Below are 22,617 nucleotides of genomic sequence, written 5' to 3'. Positions count from 1 at the left end.
GCACGCACGCACGCACGCACTCACGCACACACACACACACACACACCACTGATTCCATTTACTGTTGCTCTTATGTATCTGTGTTTAGGGTTGACCACATGGGATTAGGTAATCTATCAGGATGCTCATCTCTGGAGAAAACTGATTCCCCCTCTCAGCAGCTGCTGATTGCCTATAGCTCTTCATTTAGAGGTGACACCTTGTGAAATTTCCCCATCTTCGTTGGCATGCCAACTGGTTGCCATTATGTTAATCGTGCTTAGACAACCACATTCTTGAGATTTTATTAATGCAGCTTCCCTATCATGTCTTTTTTTTTAGGTGATGTATTTACTTATTAACTATCCTGCATCAATTTATTAATCACTCAAAAGAGTCTGTGTCATTTCATCTCCATGAGTATGTTTCCATATTTCTCAGCACATCAGTTAGTCAATCAACAAATCATTGAAAAGTTTATCATCCTTTGCTACCCGCAGCACATCACTATACACTTGCAATTAGCTTTATTGTATATTCTACATGAAAATTTATTTTTATCCAGTGCCAGCCCCATGACTCCTCTTCAGTTACAGGGAGAAAAGCATGTTACGCTTTCCCATTTTATTTATTCATTCATTCATTCATTTATTTATTTATTTATTTATTTATTTATTTATTTATTTATTTATTTGTTTGTTTATTTATTTATTTATTTATTTATTTAGGTTTTTTGACACAGGGTTTCTCTGTGTAGCTTTGCGCCTTTCCTGGGACTCACTTGGTAGCCCAGGCTGGCCTGGAACTCACAGAGATCCGCCTGGCTCTGCCTCCCAAGTGCTGGGATTAAAGGCGTGCGCCACCACCGCCCGGCTGAGTTCCCATTTTAATACATTCAGAGTTAATTTGGTTTTACTAGTGTAGACGCTAAAGTTCTTCCAATATTTTTATCTCCAAGTTAATACAATTAACCTGTAAAAGAAGTCTCAGTGTCCAGATTTACTTAGCAGATTCTCCAAAGAACTGGTACAGAGGATTCCTTTACTCTCCCACCTGTAACTGTGTATAGCTCACTGGAGAAAATTGTGTGTGGAAAAGATATCCAACCTGACTGCCGTATCCTGTCTTTAAGACACTATCTCATATAAGGCATCCTGGTCCTGCAGTTCTTAGAACCTTCCGACCCCTCTACCATGGTGTTTCCTGACCCTTAGGGACAGGGTTGCAGCATACATTTAACCACGTGGGTTTGGGCACCCCTTGCTCGCCTGTTCTTCGCATTTGGGCCAGTTGTGAATGTTCTGTAATAATCACCATCTGAGGCCAAAAGAAACTTCTTGGATGAGAGAAGAAGTGTAGCAACTATGGGTATGATGATAAGTATTCAGACTACTGTTCGAAATTCTTTTGGTTTAGGAAAATGGCAATAATAGCTTTTCCTCTCAGAGGTCTATGACCTCTGCCGTCACAGCAAAACTGAAAGCATAAAGAAATAGACAGGTAAAGATGAAATCGTTGGCAAAGCTATGACCTAAGGTGCTTCCACTGATAGGAGTAGGCAAAATGACAAACTAAATTTTGACAGAAAGTGGAACGTTCCACGTAACGAAGAAACTTTATAGCCTGGGAAACTGTGTGTTATTGGAAAGAGTCTCACACAGAATAAAGTGGGCGGATCTAAGACAGTTGAAGGATAGGAACAATGTAAAAGGAGCAGAGAATGTGTTATCTAAAGGCCGTGTTTCCTCTGGTCCATCTATTAGGTCCTCTGATGTTTGGTAGGGAATAGCAAGGATAGATATTTTTAAGTGAACACATTGACTTTTTAACTTGCAGTTAATTTTTAAAAATTAAAAATATGTTCGGTTGTGTATCCCAAACACATCACAGCTGGCCTGTTCATTTGCGACTTTGGGTTAGAATATGCCTGTTTCTCAGTGTCTTCTATGAAAGGTTCCATCCTGCAGCCTGTGAGCGGCTTGCTCATGAAGTGCCTGCCTCTACCCCCTCACTGTATCGGGAAGCAAACTCTCCAAATGCATGAACTCTTGCAGAGACACTTAAGGCTACTAGAGATTTGCTTAATTAGCATAAAAGCATATCATATCAATTCAGAATCTGGCAAATAAAGTAAGAAAGTTGGATTCTTAACAGTCCATGTGCTTGGGTTTCTAGCTAAATACTATTCCATACCCCACTTTTTGACACTTCTTACCCATTGTTAAGACTTTATTACCATATTAAGTTTGCAGAAACAGATGAAAAATATTACATTCATTTTGAGATTAGTCAGTCAAGATGTATGGATATTTTCAACCCCTCCAGGTGTGGAAAAGAAATAATTATGCTAATCTTGGTAACTGGAAAAAGAAAATAGTTATATAGTAATTAGGACAATATATGTATGTATATCTTATTATATGTGTATATCATATATTATTAAATAATGTAAAATATACATATTATGTATACAATAAACATATATTGTCCTATTCACTATGTAACTATTTTCTTTTTCATATTACTATAATTGGAAAAATAAAATAGTTGCATAGTGAATATGTGTATATATATGCAAAAATATATAGTCACTATGCAACTATATTATTTTCAGTTATAATGTAATAATATAATATACATATAATAAGATATACATACATATATAGATATAGAAAACAAAAAGGTACTACATGTATTATATATTTAACATATATGTACCTTTGCTACATGTGTCATATATATGTGAAATAATATTTTAAAAGAAAAAGCATTAGTCCAGTCAAATATTAAAAATCTTAAAGAGCAGTTATATTTCAAGTAGTCAATTAAATCAAGACTTCGGATATATAACTTTTAGTAAATAATCATTTATATACATAAAGTTATAGATGTGTATGTGTGCATATTTTAGCTTTGTGAAAATACATGTTTTTAGCATTCATAAATTTCATAGCCCTTAAAATGAGAAGTCTTTTGTGCATAGGTTTTATAAATTAATTATTTACTTGTCTTTTATTCTAAGGAATATGGCAATTTGATATAAGAGAAGAAACATTTTCTAATGATAAATATATTTTAATTTCTGAGTTACATATATGTACAATAGAGTACAATTTTGTGAAGCCAAGGAGAATCTGATTTTATTTTATAGAAAAGACTAAAATAAACTACACATATCGTAACATATATATGTATAAATAACAGATGTATACATGTACTACATGTATGCTTGTGTGGTGAAATAACGTTTAAAATAAAAAGGAATTAGAGGTGGATATGTGGTACACACCTTTAATCCCAGCACTTGGGAGGCAGAGGCAGGTGGACCTCTGTGAGATCAAGCCCAGCCTTGTCTACATAGTGAATTCCAGGACAACCAGAGTTTCATAGTGAGACCTTGTTTCAAAGAAAACCAGAGAACACAAACAAACAATAAAAAGGAATTAAAATGACTGAACAAAAATCTCTTTAAAAGAAGCTAAGTTTTCAGCACTTAAATAATGTTATTTAAGTTTCTTCATATCAAAAATTAGTAAACATTTTATAAAAACAGATAATCCAGATTAAAAATAATTAATATTTTATATTATTACCTACAATTAGAAAATGGTGTGCTGTTCCATGATATAACTTAAGACAAAATATTTAATCCTGTAACTGAATTAGATGAACCAGAAGTAACAATATAAAATCAATCTTTCATATAAGTGTGTGCTTGCTCTAACTGTGGCAAGTTGTAGCTAAGCATTTATTAATACAACATCTTACCAACACTTGGAGGTTTTTAAAAAAAGTGATAATGCTTGATGATTAATCTGAAATTAAACCATTCAGAATTTAAATAACAAAAAATGTCAAAGTATGAATCACAAGGGTAAAGGCTTGTGTACAGCATAAGAAAATGTTATTATTGTATCTCCCTGGGCTCATAAAGAAGAGCAACAGGACAGAACCTCTCAGGAATCGACTTAGGATGCAAGCTGAGAGCTAAATTGTCTTACTCTGACTGTGAATCTGCAAACATAAACCAGAATGAACAGAGGAAACAACACCCAGCCAATTCAAGATAATGCTTCTTTCTCTCTTGTCCTGTGATCTCCATAACTGAAGCAAACATTTTCTCCTTAAGTCATTTCTATAGTAATCACATCTCTATTTTCATTCTGTGTGTATATAGACACAAAGCACAAAATTACAAGGCAGAGATATTTAACTTAAAACATCAACTTGCATATTATTATATCTATCCATTTTTTTCCTGATTATCCATACCCGCAAGTTGAGTTGTGTGCTGGGAGAGTATAGCACCGAAATCTGTTAAATCTTTGTGTTGCACAACAGACATGTGTAATATTAAGGAAATATACAACATTGAAGAAGTGTTGGTGTGAATTAGTGTGGAATGAGACAGGAATCTGATAATGTGCGTCTCCTATAGACCACCAGGACAGAGACTGTAAGAAAGGAAAATTCCTGGGATAGAGCTTAGGTTGTGAAAACCACAGGATACCATACTCATGAGGAATTTTAACTACCCAAACATCTGTTGGGTTAAAAAAATTCAACAAAACATGCCTCATCAAAGAATTTTCTAAGGAATGTCACTTTACAAACTAAAAAAGAAGAAAAGGCAAGCAGAGGGCTGAGTATACACACCTTAACGTGTTTTCAAAAAATGTGAATGCATTGCCGTATATTTACTTTTCTTAATTTAAGTTGCAAAATATGCATACAAGCAATGTTAGAGCAACACAAATAAAGAGACAATGCCAGAGTGATGTTAGCCATAAATTGGAACATTGAATCCAAACACAAACACAAAAAAATACACTGACTGGGTAGAAGTACACTGTTAGAATAGTTCTATCCTGCTGTCACAAGGGGGAAATGTTATAATTCATTCTATAAATGAAATTAGTCTGACACTGTTGAAAGTTGTCTATATTAGCTACCTAGGACTCTCAAATCTGTCCTTTAAAAATGGGTCTCCTTTAGACCTGTATATTGATGTTACTGATCTAACCATTTTAGATTTCCAAAGGTTCAATTACCAGCCCCCTCTGCACCCTGTTTTCTGTTTCCTGGTTCAACGTATTGAACACTTGATTATCTAGTTGTTGAATGTAGCTACTGAGAAATCATTCTCAGTTCTTATTTTTGGCGATTGTCACTACCCATGAGTCATTATCTGAGGCCAATGGACTTTCATGTTTAAAACTTTCTTGTCTTTGTATTTATTTTTCTTTAGTGAGGTCTGCAAGAGTATTCTTCATATTCATCTTCTAGATTAGTACAAAAGATACTTGAATGTGTGTCCTGTTTCCTAATTTTTACCACACCACTTCTATGATGAAAACTTTTAGGTGCTTTTGTTTGCCTATGTGTAATTTCAGTAATTTTTTTATACTGCCATTTATGCCTTTATGCTCCTGGATTTCTGCTGTTCTTAGTGTTCTTCTCATCCTCTTTTTAAGGCCAGCTACCTTTTCTTTCCAAATTATATTTTTGAAAAAGTCTTCAAGACATTTTCTTTCTGGTTTGTGGCTCCCAAAATGTGTTTCTAAAATATTAAACAAATTACATCATAATTTATATTTTTCTTTGATGGGACTTCAAGTGCCTTAAAAACAGAAATAATCAGGTAACCATTACTTATGGTTATCCTTCCATCCCTCATGTATTTGTACCTATAATATACTATAGATATTGAAGAAAGCCATGTGACCTGGTGAACAAACATTTCAAATTCAAATTTATGTTTCAGATTAATTGATTTAAATTTTCTTTAGTTGTTCTCTGAATCTTGTCCTTCAAATATTTGTATAGGTGTTGTTAAAAGTAAAATTCATCCAGTGAGTTACTATCCACATAGGATGGATTTATCTCCTTTTTATTTTAAGACATGGTCTACTTAATGTTTTTAAGAATTTGGGATTTTCTTTTTGTTAATCAGCATAAGTCTGATTTTTTTGTACAGGAAATAATATGTACATAATATTTCTGCCAGGATCCCAAACAGTGAAGAAATAACTTTCTAAAATGAATCTAAACATTAACAATAATTGATGCCCTTTAGAATGATTGAAGAATTCCAAGTTCATAAACAACTTGCTAAAATAATGAAGTATAATAAATGTACATAGTAAAGGAAGATTACTCACACAGGAAACAAGGGGGAAGCACGATGCTGATACCTAGGGTGCGGCCACACAAGTAAAAGACAGTTGGGTAAAGGAATCATCAGAGACGGATACTAAGCAAATAACGTTTCATGATATCACTTAATAATTAGTGTCAAATGAGCTTTTCCAAATTATTAAACAAATGTCCCAGAATTCAATACAAACAACAGGATATGCAAGAAGAGTCCCAGTGAGGGCCCAGTATCGATAGGGTAACGGAAGACAGAGGCTTTGAACCAGAACTCATTTGCAATGAACACTTACAAGTACAGATGTATAGACTAAAATATATACTGCGTGGCTCGCTGTGTCACACCACAGATTCCACAAAGAGATTTTAATCTCTCTTTTAAATTTAATTTAATTTAATTTTTTTCGTGAGGGGAAGAGGTTGCAAGGGCAGAGGGTGGATACAAAGGGATGGCGGGGAGGTGAATGGGACTGGGATGCATGATGTGAAATTTACAAAGAATCAATAAAAAGTTAAAAATATTTTTATTGAAATTACATTAACATAAGCAAAAAGACTGTTTTGCAACAAATATACTAAATTAAAGCAAAAGAAATTATGAAAGTTATCACTGTATTTTTTAAATCAATGTTTTTAGAGCCCACTCTTCAGAGTAAGAAGGAAATAATAACCTCTGTCGTATTTGTCCCTCAACTCTAGTTTGTTTCAGAATTAGAACAGTCCCCCTCCTTTCTCAGCACCAACTTCAAATCTCATTTTCAGTTGGATTTGCTTTCACTCTACAGAGAATAGTCTTTCATTTGGTTCAGAAAGATCTGTGAACGAGGATTAGTACAGTGGGAGTTTGGGTTTATAACCTTACCTCACCAGCATTAGTTATCAAATCGGCAAAAATCCAACTGTTCTTTATTTTCTAAGATATAATAAAAACCTACAGTTGACTATGGAAAACTCTAAATAAAAAGAAACATGATTGCTGTACGTCAGGTCTCAGGTACATTTTTGTTATTTAAAATGTTTTTTATTTATTTATTTTCATAAAATATATCTTGATAATATTCTTTCTTCTCTCCCAACGCTGACCAGATCCTCCTTCTCCACCTCCTAACTCACATAGTTTCAAGCTCTCTCTCTCTCTCACAAAGAATAAAAATAAAAAATCATCAGAACAAGCAAGCAAAAAAAAATACTATAAAAAAAAGACAAAAGGCGCACAAAAGATATGGAATTTGTTTTGTGTTGGCCAAGTGCTTTGGGAATAGAACCTGTCCTACAGTATAGTTGGTATACCAGTGATATGATACTCAATTGGAGAAAACTGATTTTCCTTTTTCTAACAGTTGCAGATTGTAAATAGCTTCTTGATTAGGGGTGTGACTTTGTATACACTTCCCCTTTTCCTTGTTGGTAGTTTTTTATCTGGTTTGAACTTGTGCAAGTCTTGTGCATGCTGTCACAGATTCTGTGAGTTCACACATGCGCCAACACTGTTGTGTTGGGATGGAACAGTTTTCTGGGGGGTCATCCATGACCTCTGCCTCTTACAATATATTGGGCTCATCTTTCATATAGATCCCTGAGTTTTGAGGGGAAGGGTTTGATAAGGATACCCCATTTAAGAATGGTGCTCCAAAGTCTATCACTCTCTGCACATTGACCACTTACGGGTCTCTGTTAATTCCTGTCTACTCCAAGAAGAAGCTTTTCTGATGGGAGTTGAGTGATGTATTGATCTACAGATATAACATTATGCTATTAAGTGGCATTCTCTTGCTGTGGTCCTTTAACAGAATAACATTAGTAGATTTTCCTTTAGGACCCCTGACCTATGTTGTCTGCGGTTCTTTGCCACCTTAGCATGTGAGGTATGGGTTCCATATTATGCAATTGGTAAATAAAATCAAGACATGGTTGGCTCCTTCCATAACATTTGTGCCACCGTAGCATCAGTATTTCTTACAGTCTGGTCTCAGCTGTAGGTTTCAGGGTTTCTAGCTGGGTGATACTGATAATTACTTTTCTCCAGCTGGGTAACTAAATTGAGAGCTATGGGTTCCATTGTTCAGAACAATGATCACAACAGTAATCTTAATGCATGGTCATGTCTTGGACTCACACAGCCCTAAAGACTACACAACTGTACAGTCACATACTTTGTTCATCTGTGGCCTTGAACCTGCCTTCTCACACCTTAACAGGACTGGGAAAATCCTCCTCTGAGTGCTGTAAAAATGACTAGTAGACTGAGCATGGCTGTGTGTACATGAAATTTCAGCATTTGAGAAGTGAAAGTGAGAGATAATGAGTTTGAGGTCATTCTAGTCTCCATACTGACTTCAAAAGCAGCCTATAATAAACAGACATTTTCTTGAAAAGAAAGATATAGTAAAAAAGAAAAGCACAGTAACAGTATAGACATTACCAAGAGTGGAATAGTGCCAAGTACTATTACAAAGAGCATCTGCCCAGATAGTATTGACAAGAATTATCATCAAGGTTATAAAATTAATCTACTAAAATACATTTCAGTATACTGTCAGAAAAGGGGTTCTTGCAGAGTCTTAATGTTTTCAGAATATAAATAAAAATTATTTTAAATTCTCATATGTATAAGCAAATTGTATGCCTTTTTCTAAAATACTAGAAATGAAAGATAGGTGAAATTACAAAAATATCACTGTGTGATATTAATAGCTCTAACTAATTGGTCTAAGAAAGATCTGGATACATTTATCCACATTTTTAGCAAGTAATTCAAGTGTCTCCAATTATAAATGAGTGAGATGGGGCTCTCTGTAACACACATACCCTCAAAGTATACCTTCGAGTTTTTTTTAATCCCTTGCTTTTTAATTTTCTTTAATGATAACCAAATGTTAATAATACCTAAATTATGCCTGTAACAAATGATCAAGAGAGCAAAACAGCCATGTTTATTTTGGCCCTCATGTTCTATTCTGCTTCTAGTCTTGAATGATTTTTCATTATTTACATGTCTCTTTCCAAGACAGACTGGAGTTGGGTACATTTCCTTATGCTTTTATGGAACACGATGACCTATCATGTTCTAGAAACTTTGGAGACTGGAAGAAGCCATGGTAGTAGTGACCTTATTCCATAGTTTATCCCTCACCAAGATGACATAGCAGTAGGCCAGTTTGTGGAGTGACTGTTCTCAGAGGCATGTGTCCCCAGGTTGATCACTAGCTCCCAAACTCCTATACAGCTATCCTCCCAGCCATCACAGAGGCAGGAAACAGCTAATCTATCCCCATCTTTACCATTGCTACTACATTTCCTGTGGGGCGTTTACCCACCACCCCCACAGTTCCCCAGAGTTTTCTTGAGTGCGAGCAGCAGGAAATATTAGATAGAAGGATTTATTGCGGAGAATATCGCGGAGATAAACAGATAGAAAATAAAGGATAGCCTTGAGAGGGCCTGGAACCTTTTCCAATGGGCCCTGACTGTCTCTGCCCCAGGGTTTTTATAGAGACGCCAAGGGGTGGAGCAAAAGACCTCCTCCCCCAGCACAGCCAAGTGCAGACCATCTCAGACACCTGCACTCAGGCATGTGGTCCTAATCATCCTCTATGCGGACATGCTGGGTAAAGCCACGAGGAACCCAGAAATGGGCTCCCACAATTTCCAAAGGTAGTTGACATTAGAAAGCAATGCTACTTACATATGGACAATAAATAACTGTCCTGGGTGCATATTAATTGATTGTGCCTTTCCCCAGGGTTCAATTGATTTAGTGTGAAGTACGGCATAGTTGGTAGTTATTTTTTCTTATGACTATTGAGGATAATACAGATGCTGCTGGTCTAAAGTCACTATTTTGCAAAGTAATTTTGTAAATACAATACAATTCTAGAAAAATATATATTGTTCTAAATCTAGTACAATATTGGAATGTTTTAATTCTTATCTGGCAATGCGAATGTTATAGTGGAATTTGTATTTTTTCACTGCATTTCTTTAGTAAACTGGTCTGAAATGACAGATAATGCCTTTAAGAATTAAATGAAATAACTATATGGTAAAGTCTAAAAATGTGAGCATCCATTAATCATTTTCCATACTTATTATATGGTATAATTTGACAAATTCTTAGGTTCTCAGTGCCTGCTCTTTGTGGTGCTACACGTTGTTGTGAGTAACTATAGAGCAAAATTAAGGTTTGTAAAATGACAGGAAATATTTTATATACTAACAGTGTTATCCCATTCCAGCCAAGGAAACCATGGGTCTCTAGGGAAAGACAATCTGATATCACATTCATGGGACCACTGGACAGAGACATGCACTACGATGCTCTTACTGTATAGAAACATTACAAATCTAATGCTGTGTTTCTTTGGGGGCCTTTAATGCTTCAGGTCCTATACATACAAAGACTCTACACACCAACTAAATTTTCTCTAGTCTTTAGAGATACCTGAAACACAAAGCTAATTCTTCCAGGTCCTGCGTCAAAGTCAGCCCACAATCCTAGAGGTGATTGATACCTTTGCAACAGAGAAGCTACAGAACCCTTCACTTAGTGATGATGGTGGTTAGGAATCTTGTGGTCCAGCATGTCAGATTGTGAACTACCATAACCTAACTAGGAGGCATTTTTAAACAAAGTTTAAACTGAATTTGAATGAAAATAGACATAAAGAAAATTTTAATTACGGTTCATAGACCTTGAGATTTTCTACCTTGTGAACTGCTGTCACTTTTTATTTTTATTTAACATGTATACTTTTAGGAAATTCACCCATAGAATGATACACTTAAAATAACTATTAAGTACTTACTATAATGGTTTCAACATTAATCTATAGCGATATGTAGAAGGCAACACTCTGAATAAGTCTTTGAGTGTGACACTCCTGATAAGTGTAATATCAGGCACACCAAAAGATATTGGTTATTAAGGTCATTCAGGCTTGGGGGGCAGTCAAACTTTTCTATGGACTAGGCAAAATGATGGTCTATCCAGACTCACCTTTCAGCTAACACACTTAGCACGGAGACACAGATGGATGGGAAAGATGACCCTGACCCACATAAGACCCACATTCCTGTGCAAGGATAGAAGCATGAAAATCAGGAAATGATGGTTATTAGTTGCAGAAAATGCATTATTGTGGAAACCAGGGGGAAAGTACTCATGAGAGGAAGTGATTGGATTATGGGGAATGAGAGAATAAGGATAGATCATGCCTACTGAGTAAATTGCCGTGATTTATAAGAGATAGGGTATAGTGATATCTTGGCCCATTAGTGACTAGATTCATTTCACAAACAATCCTAAATCAGAATGTGACAGTTTACGGGGAGACAAACAATGTCTCCCAAAGATGCTTAAAACCTACTGAGCTTTCAAACTGGTATAGTTTAAGCTCTTCATAGCTTTGCCTCTCTTAGCTTCCTTTATTTAGTATTTAGCTAAATATTTTTTGTATTTTCTTTTTATGTGTCTATAGTAATAGATTACCTCACACTCTAGCCAAGGAAGAAAATAATGCCGCTGTACTTTATTAGGCATTTTTGGAATTTTAATAAATTCCACACAAGCGTTACCTAGAAGCCTTTGAGGTATTTGAGTGTTTATACAATGTGAAAGATGATAAAATAATTAAATGCATGTTTATAAAGGATGATCTTTTGATATTTTAAATATTTCTTTTAAATTTACTATGAATTAAATAATTATTTTTCATTTCTTCAGATAGACTACATATTGTTTTATACAAATACTAGACTCATATATTTGCTATGTATATTTATTTGTATTTCATGGTTTCAGTTTAGGAGTTCTAAGTTTTCATAGCTCTAGTTGATGAAATATGAAATTTTTCACAGAAGTGGTTGATGCAGGTTACTTTTGTGTAAAACAGGCAATTTCATCATTAAAATTTACTGAAATGCCAATGTAGTTTAGAGTGATTATTTCTTAAAAGAAACTACGAAAGAAGAACAAGTTCAGAGAATTCAAGAAATGACATTTTTGCATAGATCAGCAAGGGGCTGGATAGCTTACTTGAAAAAAAAATTTGATCAGTGTGTGGAACATAAAATATTTAGTGGCATGGGTGAGTAGACCTGTCATGAGTGGTTTCTGAATGTCATGTTTCTCTCTGCTCTGCTTGGGGTAGCTTGCACTCCCTGATGGGGGCTTTGATTGCTTGCACTGAAGGAACGCTTGCAGGATTGACATTTTACAGTGAGAGATTAAAAAGTCAAAGCAGGGCATTTTGCTTCTTTCTGAGCTGGTACACAGATGTACTCGCCAATCTTTCCTGGGAGAGAGATCTGGATCTGCCCTGAGCTGAGACTTAAAAGATGCATGCTGGAGACCAAGAAGATGTTGACATATTCTCTTGAAAATATTTCCAAAACCAAGCTACCATCAATACAGAAACAAAACTCAAATCACCACCCTTACTAAGTCAGGACAGTTCTCAATAATTGTTCATGATGTCAGGGCACTAGCAAGAAGAAGAACTTGCCTGGTGGGGCACTTGTCTTAAAGTGCAATCCTAGCAGCTCTGAGCTTGGTCATTTCATAAAGAAGAATCAGCTAGGATCAAGAGTTTTTTTTTTCTCCTTTGATCTATTTGATTCATGGGGTAAGCAGGGCATGAAGGCTCCTCCCTTCATAAGTGTGATTAAGGTTCCTGTAAAACTGACCTCATAGAGCATTCAGCTAGCTTGCCCTTCTGCTTTCTAGCATGTAAGGACAGAACACTTCAAGTATGAAGTAGGCATCAGAAGCCTTAATCTACAGTGGCCTCTTCTACTTCATGATAATAATCTATGATATTTAGATATTTTTTTGCTCAGGAGATTCTAAAAAGACGCTAGCACTACCCTTGAAGACACAGGATCTTCACGTCCTCACTTCCTCTTTCATGCTCACTCAATGTATAAGCAAGATTCATTTTGCATTTCAGTGCTATTATTAAAACATATCTATATATTACATGAACTAACTTTGCCACCCAGATTCCACACTATGCCCCATGCTGCTATCTGTGAGACCAGATAACTAATAAAGAGTATGTATTTATTTACTTATAATAATCGAGAGGATGGGAAATGAAAGATAACACCAGAATATTTGGTCATCTGGGAGGTTTGCAATCTCTGGGGAGGACACATGCTATATCCTCGCAAGATAGAAGGCTGAATGGCAAATTAACTGAATGCTCTGTGAAGCTTCTTGTATATAGTCCTTAAGCCTACTCCTTATATGAGGAGCTCCCATGACCTCATCATCTCTAAAGGCAATGCTCCTTTATACCATCCCTTTGACTATAATGTTTCAACACCCAAGTTTTAGAGGGACACACACAAAGTATAGCAACGTCATAAATACCTATTTGATATTGAAATGAATTTGGGTCTTTTCAGGGAATGTTACTCACTTGTACTACATGCCCCAGCCTTATTGAAGACATCTCAACATATAACAGATTTCCTGAATTTTTAAGTCATTTTTGCAGAGGCTATGAAATCCAACATCATGGCACCAGTCAATTTTATTGGCTGTTGATAGTGGCTTGAGTTAATTCATATCAATGCATTTATTTGTTCCTCAGCTACCTGAGTTTTTTCCTAAATGCTGAACAAACACCCCTCTTCTCAGTTGTGACATCCTATTATTTACAGAATGAACTTCACATTCTTTAATGTAGAGATCAAGCGCTCCATGACTAGGTTTCAAAGTTATTCTTCGGGGATTGTTCCTGATATTTAATGCCATTGTTCCTGCTATTTTATTCCTGTGATATCTACATTTCCTGAATTTAGAAACTCTGGATCTTTCTGGTACTGTGTGACTCTCTGTCAGCCTGGGAGACTTTAGGAGCTCATTTCCAGAGTAATTTATCTGTAACCTTTGCAGCGAGATCCTAAGCAGCAACATTTTGCTGTTTTGATGTGCAGGAATGGAGAAGAATATTAAATCATATTTAATGTGTTGGCTAGTTTCATGTCAGCTTGACACAGGCTGAAGTCATCTGGGAGGAGGGAATTTCAACTAAAAAATGCCCCATAAATTCTAGCTGTAGCTGGGTGGTGGTGGCACACGCCTTTAATCCCAGCACTCAGGAGGCAGAGACAGGCGGATCTCTGTGAGTTTGAGGCCAGCCTGGTCTAGAAAGTGAGTTCCAGGAAAGGTGCAAAACTACACAGAGAAACCCTGTCTCGAAAAACCAAAAACAAACAAACAAACAAACAAAAACTCAAAAAAACAAAAAAAAATTCTAGCTGTAGGACATTTTCTTAATTTGTGATTGATGGGGGGTGCATTGTGGGTGGTACCATCTCTGGGCTGGTGGTCCTGGGTTCTATAAGAAAGCAGGCTGAGCAAGCCATGAGGAGCAAGTGAAAAAGCTGCATCCCTTCATGACTCTACATCAGCACCCTTCTAATTCTAGTTGTCTCACAAACTGAAAACACACACGACTTTCGATAAATTTCCAAAATTGTAGTGGATCATGAATATGACTGATGTATCTACTAAAGATCAGAATTACTGCATAACTATCTTACTCTACCTCTAAACAAAAGCATAAAACCAACCCAGTTTGCAATCACATGATAATATTTTAAACAATGCCAGCATTTTATACTAGTTCCCATCTTCAACTATGATTTTTGCCTCTTTCAGTAATCAAATGTTTCTGAAAGAGTTGTGTTAAGACAGTTGTGCCAAGTTATTTACTTTTAAATAAAATATTTATTTATACAAATGATGTAGTTACGCTTTCTTTTAAACACATTATGTCAAATTTAAATACCATGCCTTATGATTTGAATTATTTTATGTGGAAGTCATTTATGTATAGTAACTAGTTTTTACAAATCTGGTCTTGTGATTAACCTTTACCATGTTTGTGACCTGTAAATGAATGTAGAATTAATTCATTGTGTCTATCCATTTTCTATGGTCTTTCCTTTTATACTGTAGAAGGACTACCTAATGGGGCAGAGTAATTGATTTCCTATTGTTGCAGCTCCCGATGGTCCTCCTGAAAATGTGCGTGTGGTTGCAACGTCCCCCTATGGTATCAATATCAGCTGGAGTGAACCTGCTGTCATAACAGGACCAACATTCTATTTGATTGATGTCAAATCGGTAAGGCATGTCTTACCTACTCTGAAAGGCAGCATAAAACACAGTTCATGATGCAGATTATTTAGTCAGAGGTTTTGATTTTGTACCATGGTCCTTAAACCTTTTATAGATTGATTAGCTTAGGTGTTGATCCTATAGTTACCAAATGCTCAACAACAATAGCTTTATTTCAATGCATGTTTCTTTTATTCTGAGGGCAAAGACTATGCATATGTCATAAAGTTGTGAAATTTGATTTAAAATAAAGTGAAAGGGGACTTTTGGAATAGTGTGAGAAGGAAGAGGTGTTCAAGAAGCCATCTCCCAGATAAGGTTTGAAGAGATAAATCTTGAAAAAAATTGGAGTGCATGAAAGGGGAATGAGAAGAGAACTATCAAAGTAAAAGAATAATTTTTTTCAAAACAAATAATACAATCATTCCATGTCATGGCATTCAAAAGTTGGTGTACTGAGACATGAAGCTAGACCCACATTATGGACTATAGCTGAAGCTTTCTCTGATCCTACCCAGCCCCACAAACCCCGCAGCTGCTTATAAAATAATCACTCAGAAGATTATATTAATTAAAACTGCTCAGCCATTAGCTCAGGCTTATTATTGACTAGCTCTTACACTTAAATTAACCCATAATTCTTATTTATGTTTAGCCACATGGCTTAGTACCTTTTCTCAATTCTGCCTTCACATCTTGTTTTCTCTGTGTCTGGTTCGCAACTCCTGACTCAGCCTTCCTCTTCCCAGAATTCTCCTTGTCTGTTTATCCCCACGCCCCTATACTTCCTGCCTGGCTACTGGCCAATCAGCATTTTATTTATCAACCAATGGGAGCAACACATTCACAACATGCAGAGCACCATCACCCACCAATGGACACTGACTTTTATGTTCATGGGGCCACTTGAATAAGTAAAACAGCGGTGTGTTAAGGATTTTATCACACTGGCAGACTGGTTGCTCATTTAGATATTCTGTGTTCTGTCTTTGGGATGCAGTCTAGGTCAGTGGCAGGAAATTGTAAGAATAAATGGGCAAAGGAAAAAAAAAAAGATAACGATAAAAGCAGAGGAAGTATAGGAAAGGATCCAGATGAGAAATAACAAGTCTGTGAGATTGTTGAAAACTCAACTAATTCTTGGTGGTGAGTGAGGATAGGAAGCGAGGATGATTGTGAGGTGTATTACTTGGAAACAAAAGGAATAAATCTGAGAAGGGAAGCAATGAACACAACATAGACATGAGATTGAGAAGCCTGGGAATGAATCTTCTGCATGCAGCTGCAATAGCAGAACTACACACACGTGTAGAGCTCAGGGGAGAGAAATAATTGTTACTTATTATAAAATAGCTTGTATTCTAGGGGCAGAGGAGACTAACTGTGGAACAGGTAAATAGCTTAATTCTTTAAAGGAGGTGCTTCTGCCTCAAAAGCTCTGCTATCATTAAAATCAAATGAGATTTTAACGTCTTCTCTCACACATTCTTCGGCTTTGCTTCTTTTGTAGCCTATATTTGTGACGATCTTGGTACACGAACAGATAAAAACAAATAACGTGAGGGCCCTGGGAATGCGTATTTAGTGCAAATGATAAAAAAGATAATTATGAATGATTCTTCATTCAAGGAAGAAATTATCCTTTGGAATTTGGTTAGGCTTACAGAAAAGGTAAACAAAAGATTTTAGGATGATTTTGTCATCTCATTGTTACAGCCTTCTTCCTGACCTTAAAAGTGAGCAGGTGGGATAAAGGAAAGCAGGGTAGGGAGATGTACAGGCACAGGTGCCAACTCAGTTAATCCCACTAGAAATTCAGTATCTATTTTATGATTTTTTTTATTATCTTTCTTCTCTGGCTTAAGTCATATTTGAATAACTTCTATACACTAGGGCAGGAATGGGCAATGAAAGCTCGGCTTTCATGTAGCTCACGCTGTAGTAGTCCACATGGCAACATGAACAATTATAGGGTAAGGTATGATATTATGGGGGAGATAATGAAGTAATTAGAAATTCCTGTTGTTAGGACAGAACATAAAGGAGGCTTCGCAGAGTAAATCAAACTCATGGAGAGACTTGAGGATTGAACAGCATTATAGCAAACAGGAAAGGCTCTTTCCCTGGGTCAAGAAGTGAAACATAAGTAGGAAGCAGAGTTGGGAGAGAAAAGCTGGAGTCCAGTTACTAACCACGTTATGTCATGTTATAGTTATTGACTGGAGTAGTTTCATAACAAGAGTAGGTAATAAAATGATGAGTAAGCAACCTAGCAATTGGGGACTCACAGGACTTGAGGCTTCATTCATGGGTAAGTGGATGCAGTCACTAACAACCATTGTGGAGTAGGTCTATGGATGAAGAGGTAGTACACTTTTGTAGATGCTGTCTGAGGATCCACAATTATTCTTTCAGGATTTTAAAAAATATCCTAAATATACAGTAGAGGACGTGTGTCATGATAGAGTTTTATTAGTTGATATTGTTGTCTACTGTACAAATGAAAAACATTGGATAGTTTAATATATAAATAGAGTATTTTTACATGATCAGAGCTCACTCATCATATTGCAAGATAGATTGTTTTAGATTCATGGAAGACCTAGACTGAAATTCTATCTCAGATGTCCTGTAGCTACGGAGATTGAGGGAGTCACCCAAACTTGGTAAATTTACCTCCTGTTAATAAATTCACTCTGTAAGTACTAGGAGTATGGGTTCCTTATACTCCTTTACAGTGACTGACTGTTTGTTATCTCTAGATAGTTATTTTTCAGCATGAATAAGAGCCTAATCATGAGGAAAAAATTCAAAATCCATATTTTATGTGAATTCAAGTGTTGATGACTAATTAAATACTCATATATTTTGTACCATTACTATTGTGCTTGATGAATAGAATGTGTATATTGAAAGGTTTTCTACCATTTTAGAGAAGAGGGCTTTTTCCCTCCACTGCTTCATACAATAAATGAACTTTTTGACTGTGATGCTGGTTATTGATTAGCCTTTTAGTCTGTTTCTTATATCAGCATCAGCATCTTCTTTAAGTTAAAAGCTCTTACAAACCAAAATTTAAAGGAACAACTGAGTAACTCCAAAATTTGTTTCTCTGTGTTTCAAAGGATGGGCAAGTTAAACCTTATCTCCACAGTGCTAACTATATATAAAACATGCAGTAATCAGCGCAGCTACCTCTGAATAATATGCCCTGAATGGTTATGAATTTTCTCAAATTTACATCAGGAAAATCCCTTCTAAATTTGTTATATATGTACATGGTGTGTGTGTGTGTGTGTGTGTGTGTGTGTGTGTGTGTGTGTGTGTGTCTTTTCGTCTCTGTCTCTCTCTCTCTCTGTATGTATGGACATGTGTACATACTTGTAGAGGTCATAGGTCAACATGGGTCTCTTTTCAGCCACTTTCCATCTTATGGTTTGAGAAATCTTTCACTGAACTTGTATCTTGCAGTCTGACTGGATTGGCTGGCAAATGGACTGTAGAGATCTGCCTGATTTTGTTCTTCTATCCCAGTGCTGAGTAACAGATGTGGCCCGCCCCACATGCCTTTTATACAGATGCTAGGGATCCAAACTAAGGTTTTCATGGTTGTATAGCAAGCACCTACGTACTAAGCCATTTGCCCAAGGCCCTTCTATTTAATACTAAAAGCTTTAGCCATGTTTAATGTCTAGAGTGGTGAGCAAAACCTTCCATCAAAGACAAACTATATTTGAACAAACCATAGCCACATTTAATACACCTAAAGACACCTCATTTGTGAATGTGTTTTAATTATGACGTTTATAGTTAGTTGTGCCCATAACCACTGTTATATCTAACAGTGGTAGGCGAGAAGTTCTTTGATCTGTAATTATGACCACAATTTTAAATGCATGTGCATACAATAACAATGAGTAAAAAAAGAGGCTGAAAGCAAAGGAATCTGGAGAGTGAGGAGGGGCATGTGGAAGGATTTGGAGGGAAGGTAGAGAAGAGAGAACTGTTGCAATTATATCATAATCTCAAAGATAAAAACAAATAAAATTAGAAAAAGAAAAAATTAAAAGGGCAGAACATATCAATGTGCATTTCAAAAGGAAGTTGTCTTCTCACAATTATAATTCAGTTAGAAAGTACAAAAATGTAATATAAGTATCTATACCTTCTGAGTTATGTTATAAATGCATAATTTACAGAGTCATTAAACAAAAATCAAAATCTCCATGCCAACTACTTTAGATCTATTATTTCTAAATTCTCAAGAAGATAGAATAATTCAGTATTATCACCCCAGTAGAAAGTAAGACTGCAGGATTGGCTTGCCACATGGAACTAATTGACCAATTTGGAATTTGAATGCTGGGCGATTGGACACCAAAACCTATGTGTTTTCTTCTATAAGCTATTGAAGTAGAAAATAGTTTCAGTGACTCTTGAAAGTGACTTTTGCTTATTCAATTGATAGGTTGGTTAATCGTGGTGGGTTGATTACATTCTCTCACTTTCAACTGTTAAAATAATTATAAATGAATAAACTTATCAAAGTACTTTGAATTTTTGAGAGTGATCTGTTTTTAAAGCAAATGAATAAATATTTGGCCAGATCAGTATACCTGTAGCTTTGGATTGTTATCTATCTTAATTGCTAACTACTTTTTCCATAGGTAGATAATGATGACTTTAATATTTCCTTCGTGAAGTCAAATGAAGAAAACAAAACAATAGAAATTAATGACTTAAAAGTATTCACAAGGTATTCTGTGGTGATTACGGCATTTATTGGAAATGTTAGTGGGGCATATGCAGAAGGGAAGTCAAGTGCTGAAGTGATAATTACTACTTTAGAATCAGGTAAGGAATATTTCTCACCATTCCTAACCATTAACTGAGGCTTGGCTGTTGGTCTTTCTTACAGTTCCTCACACTCTCCTGGAGAAAATGTATGTGCTATGAGATTGATAAAATATAATAAAATCAAATTAATGATGGTGCAGTTGACAAATATAAAGTTTGTTTACACTTTTGAGGCAAGGTAGGATGTGTAGAACATTCAATCCTTGTAAATATGGAACCAAATTAAATGTGCCCCATGGTACTTTTTTGTATTTATCAAATCTGCTGTTTTAGAAACTGAATTACTTTGCCTAAATGTTTTCAGCTAACAATGTTTCATCTAGAATTTCACCTTGATTACGGCTGTCCTGACTTTTTTATGAAAATTGACTAATCATATTAAGTAATCTGGTATTAAAATCAGGTCACATATACTTGTTTTCTTAGTCAAGTGACATGCTATATTAGGTGATTGTTTCATAAATGTCAGACTCCATACAGATTTCCTCTAGCTCTGTGAACAGGGTCGGAATGGCTAACAAGATCATAAAAGGGAGTAGGAAGTGAATGTGGAGAGTGAATCTCCCAAGGCCTGCTTGCCCACCTTCTTCAGACTTCTGAGGTTCTTTTCCACCAGACATGTCATGGGAAAGATCAAGTGAAGGGTTGTGTTGCTGTTGTCTATTTGCTGCTGTCTCTAAGGTACATAGAGGAGGCAAAAATAGTTTTTAGCTTGTTTCTTTATTATGCTACGTTTTCCTATACTTACTGCAAAGTGAGGACTCTAATTTGCAAGGTACTTTTTCTTCTCCTGTACTAAGGCTCCATTTGTTTCTCTTTTGCTGCCAAGTATCCCAGGGATCTATATCTTGATTGTGCTTCTCACATTTCTTCCTCCTGTTTCTCTGTAAACAAAGGGTTGGCGAATACACTCACACGTATACCACACTCACACGTATACCAAAAAACACAACTTGTCAAGCTTGTTCTAACAACAGTTCTCAACCTTGGGTCGTGACCTTATGGGTTGCATATCAGATATTTACATTATGATTCACAACAGTAGCAAAATTACAGCTATGAAGTGGTAATGAAATAATTTTATGTTTTGGGGGTCACTGCAACATGAGGAACTGTATTAAAGGGTTGCAGTATTAGGAAGGTTGAGAACCACTGCCCTAGGAGGTAATTAATAGTACTACTACCAGAAAAAAAAGAGCAAACTAAGCCTCTGAGAATAGAATTTATTCTGTAAAGGCTTGCATAATTTGGGGATAGGAAATTGTTGCCAGCACTGAGAGAATTCCTTGCCTTATCCAGTTTTAAGCCTGATCCTCAATTTGTGGAAATACTTTCTATATATAAAAAAAGGATACATTTCTTAAGTAATGTAAATGTGTAAAAACAAGTGGGAAACTGTTTAAACCAAACTAAGCTTTATTTTGTCTATAAAACTTTCTACTTAACATGGGATATTTCGCAAATGATGAATTTTTCTGCTTGTCTTTTTTGCTCACGATTGTTTATCCACATTTGAGGGTACTGCAAGATTCTATCTGCAAAGAAGTTTGAAGTTAATGAAACTTGAGCACCTGGACTGTGAGACTGCATCTTATGTCTTCTCACAGACAATTTTGACGGAAAAGAAATGTTTCCATATCATGTATCATTCAGATCACAATAGATGCACAAATTCATTTTAATGATGTGATGTAAAGAACAGTACTTTATAATCTTAAAATAATGTTTTCTCATGTGTCACTTTATTTTATAATTTGTTGTAACTAGTGGCATACTAAGCTGTCTTTTTGTGGGTGCTTTGCTGTGTTTTAATAAGGGAGTGTTTCATTGGCACAGAGTATCAATTATACAGAGTACTGAGTGTCATTGTGACAATATCTCACCTGCATACACTTTGATCATATGTAGCTTCTTTACCCTCCCTTTCATGACTACCCTCCTTTCTATAATAGTTTTTTAAAAGAAAAAAAGTTTTTTCTTTAATTTTTAATTACTTCTTTAAGGATTTCACACAATGATTTTTGATCGTATTTGCCTCCATATCCCAGCTCTTCCTAGGTACACCCTTTCCTTTTTAGTCCATTTTCTGCCTCCATCTAATCAAGCCAATTTGTGTTGCATAAATATTCTTGGATGTCTGGCCTTCTACTGGAATGCACTCAACTTATCATGGCCCACAATTTTAGAGAAAACTGACCCTTTCTCTCCTAGCAGCTAGCTATTGCCAATAGCTCCTTGGCTAGGGATGGGACTTTGTGCCCGACTCCCCTCTTCATGGTGAAATTTGGTCTGACGAGGGTTTTCACAAGCTTTGTATATGCTATCACAAATAGCATGCGTTTATATGTGCAACTGCCCTGCTGTGTTTTTATTTTAGTATAATTAACTGGAATTTTACAAGTTTCAGCAATTAAAAAATATCCAATTAGAAAACTGTCAAAAGACATAAAGAAATATTTCATCCATCAGGAGGTATGGTTAGGAAATAACACACAATA

At 35.8% G+C, this 22,617-nt stretch overlaps 1 protein-coding gene across 1 annotated transcript in view; it reads left to right on the top strand.

Moving 5' to 3' along the window:
- Positions 1–22,617, top strand: part of Ptprq (protein tyrosine phosphatase receptor type Q) — a 194,813-nt gene that overhangs the window by 101,748 nt on the left and 70,448 nt on the right. Inside the window, 2 exon segments of the mRNA XM_052752881.1 lie at positions 15,147–15,268; positions 19,930–20,116. Coding sequence (XP_052608841.1) covers positions 15,147–15,268; positions 19,930–20,116 — 309 coding nt within the window.

The sequence above is a fragment of the Peromyscus californicus genome, unplaced genomic scaffold, assembly GCF_007827085.1.
Source record: "Peromyscus californicus insignis strain IS unplaced genomic scaffold, ASM782708v3 Scaffold_24__1_contigs__length_46423439, whole genome shotgun sequence".
In the NCBI taxonomy this organism is placed as follows: Eukaryota; Metazoa; Chordata; class Mammalia; order Rodentia; family Cricetidae; genus Peromyscus; species Peromyscus californicus.
Note: the sequence above shows the minus strand (reverse complement) of the source record. Positions and strands in the feature narration are given on the sequence as shown.